The sequence below is a fragment of the Elaeis guineensis genome, chromosome 16 (assembly GCF_000442705.2).
Source record: "Elaeis guineensis isolate ETL-2024a chromosome 16, EG11, whole genome shotgun sequence".
NCBI classification, from domain to species: Eukaryota; Viridiplantae; Streptophyta; class Magnoliopsida; order Arecales; family Arecaceae; genus Elaeis; species Elaeis guineensis.
Window position 1 is genome coordinate 36,026,442 of NC_026008.2, and position 12,555 is coordinate 36,038,996.

At 42.6% G+C, this 12,555-nt stretch overlaps 1 protein-coding gene across 1 annotated transcript; it reads left to right on the top strand.

Moving 5' to 3' along the window:
• Nucleotides 1-8,966: 8,966 nt before the first annotated feature.
• LOC105059511 (uncharacterized) lies at nt 8,967-12,018 on the top strand. Its single transcript, XM_010942830.4, has one exon. It carries the CDS (start codon nt 9,416-9,418, stop codon nt 11,735-11,737), a length of 2,322 nt encoding a protein of 773 aa, XP_010941132.1. The 5' UTR covers nt 8,967-9,415; the 3' UTR covers nt 11,738-12,018.
• Nucleotides 12,019-12,555: the final 537 nt, after the last annotated feature.

A 12,555-nucleotide genomic window follows, 5' to 3' on the forward strand; every position in this document is an offset into this window, starting at 1 on the left:
TGGATTTCTAGTGACAATGAGTAGGGGTGTGTGGAGGAAAAAAAAGACCGGATATGCTTCCTCTATATATATATATATATATATATATATATATATATATATATATATATATATATATATAGATTCTTATATCTTTATTTATATCGTAGAATATCAACTTAATAAATTGAATTTAATTGAACCGAATTTTTCAAACCATTCGGTTCGGTTAAAAGGAAATCAATTTTAATAGGTTCAATTTCGAGTTTAGCTCCAAGCCAATCTGATTTAATCCATGTATATCCTTAATAGTGAGATCTTTTAATAGCAAGATAATATATAATTCGATCGAAGAGAAAAAAGATTTTCTTCAATTTGCTTAATTTGAATCTCACAAAAAAAAAAAAGATAGAAGAAGAGAAGAACTTTATAGAAGTAGGGATCAAGTTCCTTTTTTTCTCTTTTATTTTTTGGATTAAAAATAAAATACATATTCTCTATTTATAAGAATGAGGTCCATTTTTATACAAATTGAGTTGGATCCTTCTTCTAGTTTTAGGAAGATTTTTTTAACTAAAATAGACATATTTAGCAGAAATAATTTAGAAAAAAGCTAAAACTCTTAAAGAGGTAGATCTCGATTTCTATATCAACTTTATCTGATATCACTGTGTAGGATTTTTCTCAGATTGAAAGCTATGCTTAATCAAAATATTATCTGAAAGAAAAATTTTTATCTTGATCGGTCTATCTTGAGGTTCAAATGAAAGAATTTTGGTATGATCATTAAGGCACCACCCCTTTGACGAGACGGCATCACATTGTAGATCTCGAAAATTTATCCACATTAAAAAAAAAAATGAGATCATGGAAATCAGACGTCGAACAACCAAGTTTTGGCCTCTAAAGTTTGCTTGTAACTTGATTTTCTAATATGGTGGATTTTGCTTCTGGACTCTATCTAGCTCTCCCATAGTGGACAAAATAGTCCACATCGAGTTTAGGAATCCTTCTGAATTAGATAAGCTCCTATTTATCCTCACATAATTTTTAATTAAATATCCTTTTTTTTATTTTAAAAAATTATATCCACTTTCTTTCTTCCATGATTATATAAATTTCTTGCTTAGTTCTAGGCCCCAACCCATGCCAACGCTTGTACCATAGAATTGATAATGGTGGAATACATGGACCTCAACAAACTAATGCAAATGCAATGTATTTGTGCCATGTATACATCGCAAAGCAATTTTATTTAAACAATTTTCAAGTATAATTAGATCTAATGATCAGGAATTGGTAATGAGCCCATGGAGATTAAAACACATTTCTTTGCCACTGAATACAAACTTAATGTATTGAACCGGCTAAAAGATAATGCTATATATTTAGTAATCAAATATTTAGAGTGGTTGGCCTTAGATTCTGTTGAAAAAAAAAGAAAAGAATATCTAAAAAAAAAAATGTGAGGGGAGCATCAATAAGCTTAAGCTTAGATATTCATAGTATCATTCTTACTAATACCCGTTTAACCACTTCTATGAGATCTAAAACTAAAAGCACCGACAACATCTCAAGTCCCCACTAACAAAGAAAAGAAGCATAAAACAAAAAAAGATTAGCTTATAGCTCCAAGTTGCATGCCAAATGATATTATATTCTAAATAAAAAAAAATTCATGTACACAAAAAGAGATCAGCTTAGAAATCACATGTGCGTTTCCTACACACATAGGTGTCATGTCTCCTCTATTGAATATAGGAGGTAACAATTTAAGTATGTAGTTGTTTTTTGAAGAAAGAGTCCCTAGGCAAGCATTCCGATATCTAATTCACATTTACACTAAAACTATTGGACATTTGATTAGTCTGTTTAGAGTAGTTGTAAATAAATTAATTCATTGGATGTTTGCTATCTATACATCTTCCTCTTAAGATGTCGGCGGTCATTAACATATAATATTTTCATATCCATTTAATTATGCGTTGATTTGGCCGATGGTTTAGAGTCGTTGTAAATAATGAATTCGTTGAATGTTTGCTATCCATACATGTTCCTATCAAGATGTCGGCGGTCATTTAACGTATAATATTTTCATGTCAGTTTAATTTTGCATTGATTTGGCTGACGATTTAGAGTAGTCGTAAATGATGAATTCGTTGAATGTTTGCAATCTATGCACCTTCCTATTAAGGAGTTGGCGGTCATTAACATATTATATTTTCTTGTCCATTTAGTTATGCGTTGATTTGGCTAATAGTTCTTGTATGTGATGGCTTATTGCAGGTCATTGTTAGATATGAACTTGAGTGAAGTCTTGTGGGGTGGTCAATGCCAGTGTCCCCATTGTAATTGATAGGTGGGACAACATTGAGAGGTATGATCATGATAAGAGGGCAGCAAAGTTTGTAGGTGGCAAAGTGCTCTCACAAGTGCCACTTCATGATGGATTAAGATCATAACCAACATGCTTTATCTCATCTACTTGAGCAGGTTTCACGAATCATTCTTCATAATTAATTAGCAACTGCGTGGCTAATGTCTCCCTTTTCGATTGGATTTGGGATGTCATCTTTAATCATGCATCACTCTCATCTTCGCTTCTTGTTCAACTATATAATTTTTCGGGCAAAGCATAAGATCCATAAAAATTATGCTCGGTAGAAGGCGGGTAATTAAAGACTCAATATGTGTCTTTAGTTAGGGCGATTAACATGATCCATTAGTGTTCGAAATTTTATTTGGTAGATGTTGTCTAGATCCATTGTCCTACTTCCTAGCCTTCTTGGAGGTACATGTAGTTGATCCACTTGCACCCATTTTTAATTAGATAGTAACAAAAAATGCACATATATTAGGCTAAAAGTTCATGCACTTCATTTGCACCTTGGGCTGAAAACCGGTATCAGAATGCACCCCTAGTTTTTCTGATGAACTATACATATATTTGCTTCCCTCACATATGTGTGTGTGTACCCACACACATGAATGATGGGAATTTCTGTACAGTGATTGCATGTTTCGCCGCTTGTGATCTTGACGTCGCTTCGAGAACCGCAAATGCCGCCACATTCCCAATCAATGCAGTATGTAGAAATTTTTTACAACAATCTTAAAAAGACAGCTAAAATGGTGTGACTCAGTATGGTTCCATAGCTCCGCCTAAATATTTGGCTTCACAACCAATTCACTACTTTACGGCTTAATTTTGCCGCTTGGTACATGATATCATGATGCCACGGTCGGTTGCCCGCATCAACTCTTCTATTTCCTTCGTCCGAGCTACCAATACAATTTGATCTTGCAAGTAGAGGCAAGTAAAACAATTTGGGATTGACTGCAACAAATGTGGCACAATCGACTAATTAGAACCCACCACGAACTAGCCACGAAGTTCTTTCCTTAGCCAACTAGTTCCCACCATATGGCCACTCTGAAAGATACATGGAGATGCCTAAATCTCCTACCACTCGATTAAAGTTAGCTCACAATGATAAAACAATATCCATAACCATAAGATATGCATCTTGCGGTATCTTATAAAAGTGCAAGTAGTTATCTGCAATGCCCTCCCTTGTATATATGTCCTAAAATTCTGATCATGATAGGCTCCGGCCTTTGTTTATATAAACCACTCTTAGAGGTTCTTCAGGTAAGTCTCAGATATCGAGTCCCAAGTGAAGTCCAGACCAAGTATAGAGCGAAGGAAAGTTGAGACTCTTATTGTTCCAAAATTCTCTTGGACTCGTTAATCTCTATCTCTTTCTTCCTCCTCACGGACATATTGACTCTAACTCTAACTCTCTCTACCTTCTATTTAGAACCTCCTCTATTATCTTGAGATGAATCAACTTAGACATCAAAAGATTTCTCATCGTAAAATCACCAGCAATTAGAGTTCCTCTATCTTAGTATTTCAGGATGGGCATTAGAGCAAAGATCAACCACTATTAATCGCTTTGAGATCTCCGGCCAACTATCTAGGTCTTGTGACTACCTCATCTAGCTCTCTATCTCACTAACCAACTCATCATTCTGAGTTAGACTGATCTTCAGTGGCAACAATATATATATTTATGTGTGTATGGTCATACCATGTCTTATTTTGTTTATACACTAGGAATCATTAATTGCTTCCATAAATAAGCAAACTAAGAAGATCTTTCTTGTGTCATAGAAGGAAACAAGTCCTATTATGTTTCTTTTTCTTTTTCCCTCATCTCTAGCGAACAAAGATGGGCAAGAGGAGATTACCATGTTTTTGAATCTATATTGCTTAAGGTTGTAGAGAAGTCCTTAGCGGAGAGCAAAGAGCATACCACAATTAGAACTGTCAAGATGGGCCAGCCCTCCCCAACCCGCCACAATCCGCCTCTAAATAGGATAAGGCAGGCTGGCTTGTTTAACTGACGGATTGAAAAAATTTCAATCCAACTCGACCCACCATAGGCCGTGGGTTAAACGGGCCAACCCACCAACCCAAGTCTTCTCCTCTCTCTCCTTTGTGGATGGTAGTGATCTGGAAAGGCATGATGGCACAGTCGGAGGTTTGGCAACACATAGCGAGGCATGGCTAATGATTAGGGGCAGTGGATAGTCGATGGCAAGGATTGGGGGTGGTGGATAGCCGATAGCAAGAAATCATGGGAAAAAGATGCAGGCTTTTTTTAGTTTTCGGCAGTTGGTCGCTCGCCGACGGCTATGGCTCCACACGGAGGCACATAGTGAGGTCGAGGAGTCGATCCATGGGTCCAAAATCAAGCGACGGTGGCATTGATGGTCGGAATAAGTAGAAAGAAAGATGATGGGGAAAACAGGGGAGGGGTTTCCATGCCTTTTCCCACGATCCCTTACTCCCTTACTGGAATCCGGACGGAGGTGGTTCAATAGAAAAGAGGTAAAACATGAAAGAAAATTAGATGGGTTTAAGATGCTTCCTATCTCATCTTGGGCAAGATCTGGAGGCCAGCAGTATGATGGGAGACGAAAATCAAATGGAGGAAAGGAAGGAGGCTATGGTGATCGACGAGGAGGGTGAGCTGTGGGAGGTGGTGGATTTCAAAAAGAGGAGAGGCGTGGGGGGCTTTCAAAGTCCAGCTACCTGTAGAAATGTTCAACTTTGTTGATCAGAGAAAAAGGCTTCCATCGGAGTTTTCCTCCTCGCTTTTTTTTTTTTTACATGCTTTCATGGTCTTAGGTCTGAGCCGCTCTAACTGAGAGGCTGGGCCATGCTTGAAACATGTGATACTAAAAAAAAGAGACAGAACAGCCTGTTCAGATCCACTCCAAATCCGTCATAAAGCGCAATCCAAACGAGGCGGGTTATTTACATGGCGAGGCGGTTCAATCCGACGGGTCCAATCCAAATTGACAGTTCTAGCCACAATCCTCTTTTTTGAGCTAGAAAGATTTAGACAGTATTGATTAGATCAGATCCACCAACTCGATCGACCAATTCAAATATGAACCAACATGCAAAATAATGGATAAAAAAAGAGAAGAGAAAAGAGAGCAATATAGGCATATTTGTGCTTGTTGGTTCTTGGTTGGATTGGTCCATCAGTCTCGTTGCGGATCCGATCAAAAAAAAAAAAAAAAAAATTCACCTATTTAAGTGGGTAACATTTTCCATCTCATAAGATGGAATGGGGAGGGCTTGCTAGCCATCACATGGGGGTTGGGATAAACAAAGCCAAACCTTCTGACAAATCCAAATCATGGCTTTCCTAAACAATTCCACCGGCCCCAAGCTTGTCCCCCCTTTCCTTCCACACACAAAGCCCCCAATCCTCTCTTTTGGCATGGACAAGGGAACAGGCCCATGTTTGGCTGGTTCACATCCATCGTGCCCCTTCTCTTAGTTTTGTGTCACCTCCTTTGTCTTCCTCCCTGCCACTGTGTATGGTGTGTAGAGAGAGAGAGAGAGCTCCAAACTTCAAAACAAAATTAATGGACCGGGAAGTTAATAAAAATTATGATACCTCCAACAACCGTTCACGAGTTGTACGGGCCAATGGGATCAAACTAAAGACTATATTCCATTTAGTTTATCCATAATTTGGTGTGCGAAAGACAAGCCAAACAATGATGATGGATGAAAATTAATGAGAAAGATACTTAGAATTTACCAGCTGGACAGAATTATATCCAAGACAAAAACAGACAAAAGACCCCTCCGATTTTCCAACAAGGTATAGAGAATGATGAAATCCACTTCGAAAAGGGGGAAAATATCCATCAGTAACAACCCAAGCCTCATCCAAAATGACATATTAAAAGATATCATTTAAAATTTTTAAACCAATATAAATATTCAAAGTTTATCTAACAAAAAATATATATATATATATAAACATCTATATGTAACAATCCAAACCTCATCTAAAAAAATTAATTTAAATATATTATTTAAATTTTTTGATCTTATATAAATATTTAAAATCTATCTAATATATAGTCAATGTAAGTTTAACTATACGTTTGTATGGATCCTCACATATTTTTTTTAATATAAATTTAATTATATATCCACTTAGATTCTCACATATTTTTTCTATTTTAAACTTTGATGTCTATATAAATTCATTCAAATTCAATTATAAATATCATAAATTCAATCATAATTTTTATAATCAGCTTATGATTGGCTCAAATAGATCCATATTGCAGTACCTTTTAGTTTATATTGACTGGAATAGGTTTGTTCTGATATCATTTGTGACAATCTAAAATCTTATATATAAAAATTAATTAAAAAATATTATTTAAATTTTTTTTGTCTTATATAAATATTCAAAATTTATCAAATATATAGTCAATATGAGACTAAATATACATGGACATACATATCACACTAGTAATGAGATTTAGGTACGAAATAAATTCTTCATTACATGTGAGCTGTATCATTAATTTAAATCAAAACTCATTGATTCAGCTCAAAAAATTCACCTTCAATTAGTTGAATCCATAATTCAATTCAATTTTATCCTGTTAATGCAAACAACTCCAGTGATGATGGAGAGTCAATACCCTAAAAATTTACTCGTATAAGTGCCACCAGAAGACTAGCACAGACAACATGATTTCCTTAAACTATGTTTCAAGGTTCCGTATCCTTAAGCATTTTCTAAGCACGTTTAATCCTAGTCAGCATTACTATTAGTGATTTCATTTGGTTAGATGTCTTATCTTCTAGATGATGCATGACAATGCCCAAGAAAAAACCAGGTTAACAGTTGAAAGAGACCACCGGTTTCAAAAGCCAAATGCTTGGGGTTAGAGACAATAGACCCATCCATTTCAAAAGCCCACAGGGTTGAGACCCCAGGGACACACCCCACACCATTGACAAGACCCATCACTCAAAAGTCCCGGTGTCCCCTCTCATAATTGGCCCTGTGGGCCCCATCAAACCTTAACCTAAGGACACTGTATCCAACACCAAGATTATTACCACTAATCAATTGCATCAGATGGTGTCGTCTCCATGGTCCCACAAATCCAACGTTTCTTGATCAAACATTACAAGCCTGCTACAAACCACTATTTTAATTAGGAGTTAATCTATGTTAGATTACAAATGGCATTTTGGTGAATATGGATAACACTAGGGGCTCATTTACTTACACTAGCATGCATTTGTCCAATCATACTCAGTGTATGCTGGATTTGTTTCTTCTCCACCCCGACATTTAAATATTTACCATTAATTTCTCTCTCTTCAGTTGATAAACTGTTGTTAACTGCCAACTCTGGCGGCTTCTATTTAAACCAACAGATGCTATAGGGAACTACTTAATACTTAATTCATAATTTACAAAACTGGTTTCAAATTAATTTCATATTAGTTGAAGTTAATTATGTAATATTAGACGTAATATCTCGAGCCATCAACGGACGTGCCAGGAAATCGTTTTGGGGTCTAATTACAATGTTAACCACGTTTTTAAACTAAAGATGGAAATAGGATGTTAGAGTAGGGGTGGTTCGGTCAAATGGGTCAGGGGGGGGGAGAAAAAGCCGGCCATGGAGCGTCGCGATGCGACGACTGTCCCCTGTCGCGCGTGGGCCCCACCGAGGGCGGGGACACCATGCTCCCCGGCGTACCTGCGGGGCGATCAGGGCCGTTCGTTTGGTGGAGAAGCCCGAGGAGGGGGGACCTGCCGTCCGACCGATGAACTGTCCCTCTCATTCTCGAACCCCATTGGCCGTTAGCAGTCTGAGATTGGTTGGGCCCACCGGAATCGAACGGCCTCGATCGGCGCGCAGCACATCGACCTGGAAAGGTGGTCAACAGCTAGGGGCCCCCGGAGCTCTGCTCCCCACTGTATCCTTGGATCAGGGCCGTCAAATCGCTAGACCCTTACATCCCCTCACTGCTGAATGACCAAGATACCTCTATCCCGAAAATGCGGAGTTATCGTATCGGCTGAGATAGCGAGCGATATATCGGGAGCATTTAATTCCAAAAGTTGTGTGAAAGCGGTTTGTGTGGTAAATGTCGGAAGTACCCCCACTGTGAGGATGTCGTCACGTGAGGAATGGGAGAGAGATGGGGGTATTTTAGTCAGGATGGGACGAAGAGCTTTAGGCAGGAGCAGCTCTATCCCTTTTATGTTGGGACGTTAATTATAACTTGCGAGAAAGGTTAAGAAAATAAAAAACAAATTAAAAATTCGGAAGCAAAAGAAAGAAAGTGTAATAAAAATTGAATAATTTTATTCAATATATATTAGTTAAAAACTAGGGGGAAAAAAAGGGGGAAGGAAGGCTTTGTGGTGGCAGAAGTCTCAAACCCAGAGAAAGATGAATACACTCACGGAAGAAAAGAAGAATAATTATTTATTCCTAAAAAGTAAATAATTATTATAAAATAGGTAAAAAAAATGGGACAACGCTCTAGAGAGAGAAAGAAGAGGAGAGGAGGGAAGCACTTTACTACTTTTTTATATTGCACGCATCCATAGCGAGAGAGAGAGAGAGAGAGAGAGGTACAGAGTACCGCTTCCACCCCTGCGTTGCTTCAACTCCATCAACCCATCCGGAGGAAAGGAGTGAAGAAAAAGCAACCAGAGAATAGAGAAATAGAAGTGGGGAAGGAGGAGAAAAGATGAGGAAAATATAGGAGAGAGAAAACCAAGGAGGTGGAGAAGTGCCTTGTGAGATTGTAGGAATGCATTAATCCCACTACAAATATCTATTACCTTCCTATAGTTGGACACATGCAAACAAAACAAATCCCCAAAATATAAAGCCAAAGTCCAGATCTTTATTATCTTTATCTATTAGTCCTGCTACTGGTACTACTATTCTCAAAAACCATCTCACAGTAGGGGGAGAGAGAGAGAGAGAGAGAGAGAAGAAGAAGAGAAGAAGGTGGTGGGAGTTGGAGTTGAGGGGTAGAGGGCTTTTGTATGTGGTGGAGAGGTATTAGATGAGGGGGATGCCCTTTAGTCTCCAAGAGGAGGGGGGCTTGGAAGTCTTAATAGCAGGGAAAGAGGAAAAGAGCCTCTTTTGGGGCGGCGGCGGCGGCGGCGGTTGTGGGAACAATAAGCGGCGGAAGGGACTGCTGGAGGGGTTGGAGCCTCGGTCGGTGCTGGATAATAGAAGGAGCCCCAGCCCTCCAACGTCCACTTCCACCCTGTCTTCCTCCCTGGGCGGCGGCGGCGCTTCCTCCGACAACGCCGGCGTGGCGGCGGTCTCCGACAACCTCGGCGCCCACAAATGGCCCGCCACCGCCGCGTCCATCTCCACCGCCAACCCTTCAATGGAGGAGGGCCGGAAGGAGGAGTGGGCGGCGGAACTCCAGCCCATCGCAGCTGCCTCCCTTGAGGGTGGTGGCGATAAGTGCGGTGGCGTTGGCCTTGGCGCTGTGGAGGATTGGGAGGTGATGCTCTCCGAATCCGCCGCCTCCCCCGGGCAGGAGCAGACGTTTCTCGGGTGGATCATGGGCGACATTGACGACCCCGCCGGCCTCAAGCACCACCAGCTTCCCCCACCGGAGCTTGACGGCGGCGGCACCGCCGGTGGCGCCTTCGGCCTCGTTGATCCGGTCTTCCGCCTTGACCCCATCGGCAGTCTCGGAGGCGGGGGAGCGGCTACCTCGATCTCCGCCTCCAATCCTTCTCCATTGGCATCCTCTGTTACCTCCGCAGGTTTATTCGGCCCCACTAGCAGCAGCAGCAGCGTTGTCAAAGCTCCGACCTTTGGGCTTGCGACCTTGCCGAACTCCACCGTCTTCCCTCTGGCTCCGCCGAACAACCTTACTTTGGCGCGCTCTGTACAGCCGAGCGTCTTCTACCAGGAACCCGTGGAGGAGAAGCCACCCCTCTTGGGCCCGAGCCTCCTCTCGAGCCAGTACCAGCAATCCCAGGCACCACAGAACCCGGCGTTCTTCCTCCCCCTCCCCCAATTCGACGCCCAGCCGCCGGCCCACCTTCTCCCGCCCCAGCCAAATCGCCACCACGCCCTCTCCGTCGACCAGATGGCCCCGAAGACCCCTTTCTCCGACTCAGCCGGCCCGGACTTCTTCCTTCGCCGCTGCCAGCCTCAGCCGCAGGCTTTCCCACCTCCTTTCCACCTCCAGCAGTGCCCCAAGGTGGCCTCTGGCGGCGAGGCGGCTGCTGCCGCCGCCGCCCAGCAGCAGCAGGCATTGGTCGAGCAGCTCTTCAAGGTGGCGGAGCTCGTCGAGGCCGGGAACACCGTTAGCGCCCGTGGGATATTGGCGCGGCTCAATCACCAGCTCCCCTCCCCCATGGGGAAGCCTCTCCTCCGCTCCGTCTTCTACTTCAAGGAGGCCCTCCACCTCCTCACCTCCACCGACGCCCTCCACCCCCTTCCCCCTCCTCCCTCCCCTCTCGCCACCCCCCTCGACGTCGTCCTCAAGCTCGGCACCGTCAAGGCCTTCTCCGACGTCTCCCCTGTCCTTCAATTCACCAACTTCACCTCCATCCAGGCCCTCCTCGAGGAGCTCGGCGCCGCTTCCCGCATCCACGTTGTTGACTTCGACATCGGCGTCGGCGGCCAGTGGTCCGCCTTCATGCAGGAGCTCGCCCAGCGCCGCTGCACCACCGCCGGCGCTTCCTCCCCTTCCTTAAAAATCACAGCTTTCGCCTCCCGCTGCTCCCACCACCCCCTCGAGCTCCACCTCACCCGCGAGAACCTCTCCCACTTTGCAGCCGACCTCAACATCCCCTTCGAATTTAATGTCCTCAGCCTCGACCCCTTCGACCCCTCCCCGCTCCTCAGCTTATCCTCTGGCAGCGAAGCCATTGCCGTCAACCTCCCCATCGGCTCTGCTGTCCACCCCCTTGCCCCGACCCTCCTCCGCCTCGTCAAGCAGCTTTCTCCGAAGATTGTCATCTCCGTCGACCACGGCTGCGACCGCAGCGACCTGTCCTTCGCCCGCCACTTCGTGCAAGCTTTCCAGTCCTGCACTGTCCTCCTGGATTCCATCGATGCCGCAGGCACCGACATGGAGGTGGCCAACAAGATCGAGCGCTTCCTGGTGCAACCTAGGATTGAGAATGCGGTGCTGGGCCACCACCGGACTGCCGACAAGATGCTCCCCTGGCGGGCACTCTTCAATTCGGCCGGCTTCGTGCCCGTGCAGTTCAGCAACTTTACCGAGACGCAGGCCGAGTGCCTTCTGAAGCGGGTGCAGGTGAGGGGATTCCATGTGGAGAAGCGCCAGGCTTCGCTCTCCCTCTGCTGGCAGCGAGGGGAGCTTGTCTCGGTGTCGGCCTGGAGGTGCTGAAGGAGTTCCCTTCTCACAGGCATGTCATTAAACTCAAATTAGTCTTACTATATCTCAGTCTGAGACCAATTGCAAATTGTGGATCTTCTATGGTGGCAACCTGTTTTGTTGTCGAATGTGGTGCTGCCTTTCCAGTAATTGCTCTTTACTCGATTGTCATGTGGTTCTAAATGCAATTTAACAAACTGGGCGGTCTGGTACAGTTCTAGTTTCGCCTTCTTGTTATTGTTAAATGGATACTGCATAGTAATGTTTATGGTGTGTTATATATCTGAGCAGCAGTTCCTGCTTCTGGTTAATGTGGATGTACGCTTGACCTGAAGGATGCTAAGCAGTTTAACATCGCAGAAAAACTTGAATTAACTTGCAAATTGTGGATGCAGCACAGGTTAAATTTCTATAATCGACACTCACCGTGCATTGTTTGTGATTGTACTGCTAAATTTTGACTATTACTAACTACTGTTTCAGTTTCATCTAGAATCGAAGTTCTTACGTCACATTGATAGGTAAACAGAGAACTACATTGTTGTGTCATTATCCGTATTTTCTCCATAATCGCAACTGCTCATGCTATAAATCAAATCATACTGATGGTAGAAAAGAACTACCTATATTTCTCAAATTGACCATTATTTTCACCAAGGAAAAATTCATTCTATAAAACGTAGTTTTGTGTTAAGATATATATGTTATTGGGATTTGCATAATTCTTCCCTTGTTTATCCAAATGTCTGTACAACCATGAAAAAAAAAAAAAAAAAAAAACATAATTCTTCCCTTTCTTCTCCCTTGTGTTCTGAGTACTATCAGTTTGC

What these genes read in the sequence shown, in the direction of transcription:
- LOC105059511 (XM_010942830.4), top strand. Translation starts at nt 9,416, where the DNA reads ATGAGGGGGATGCCCTTTAGTCTCCAAGAGGAGGGGGGCTTGGAAGTC.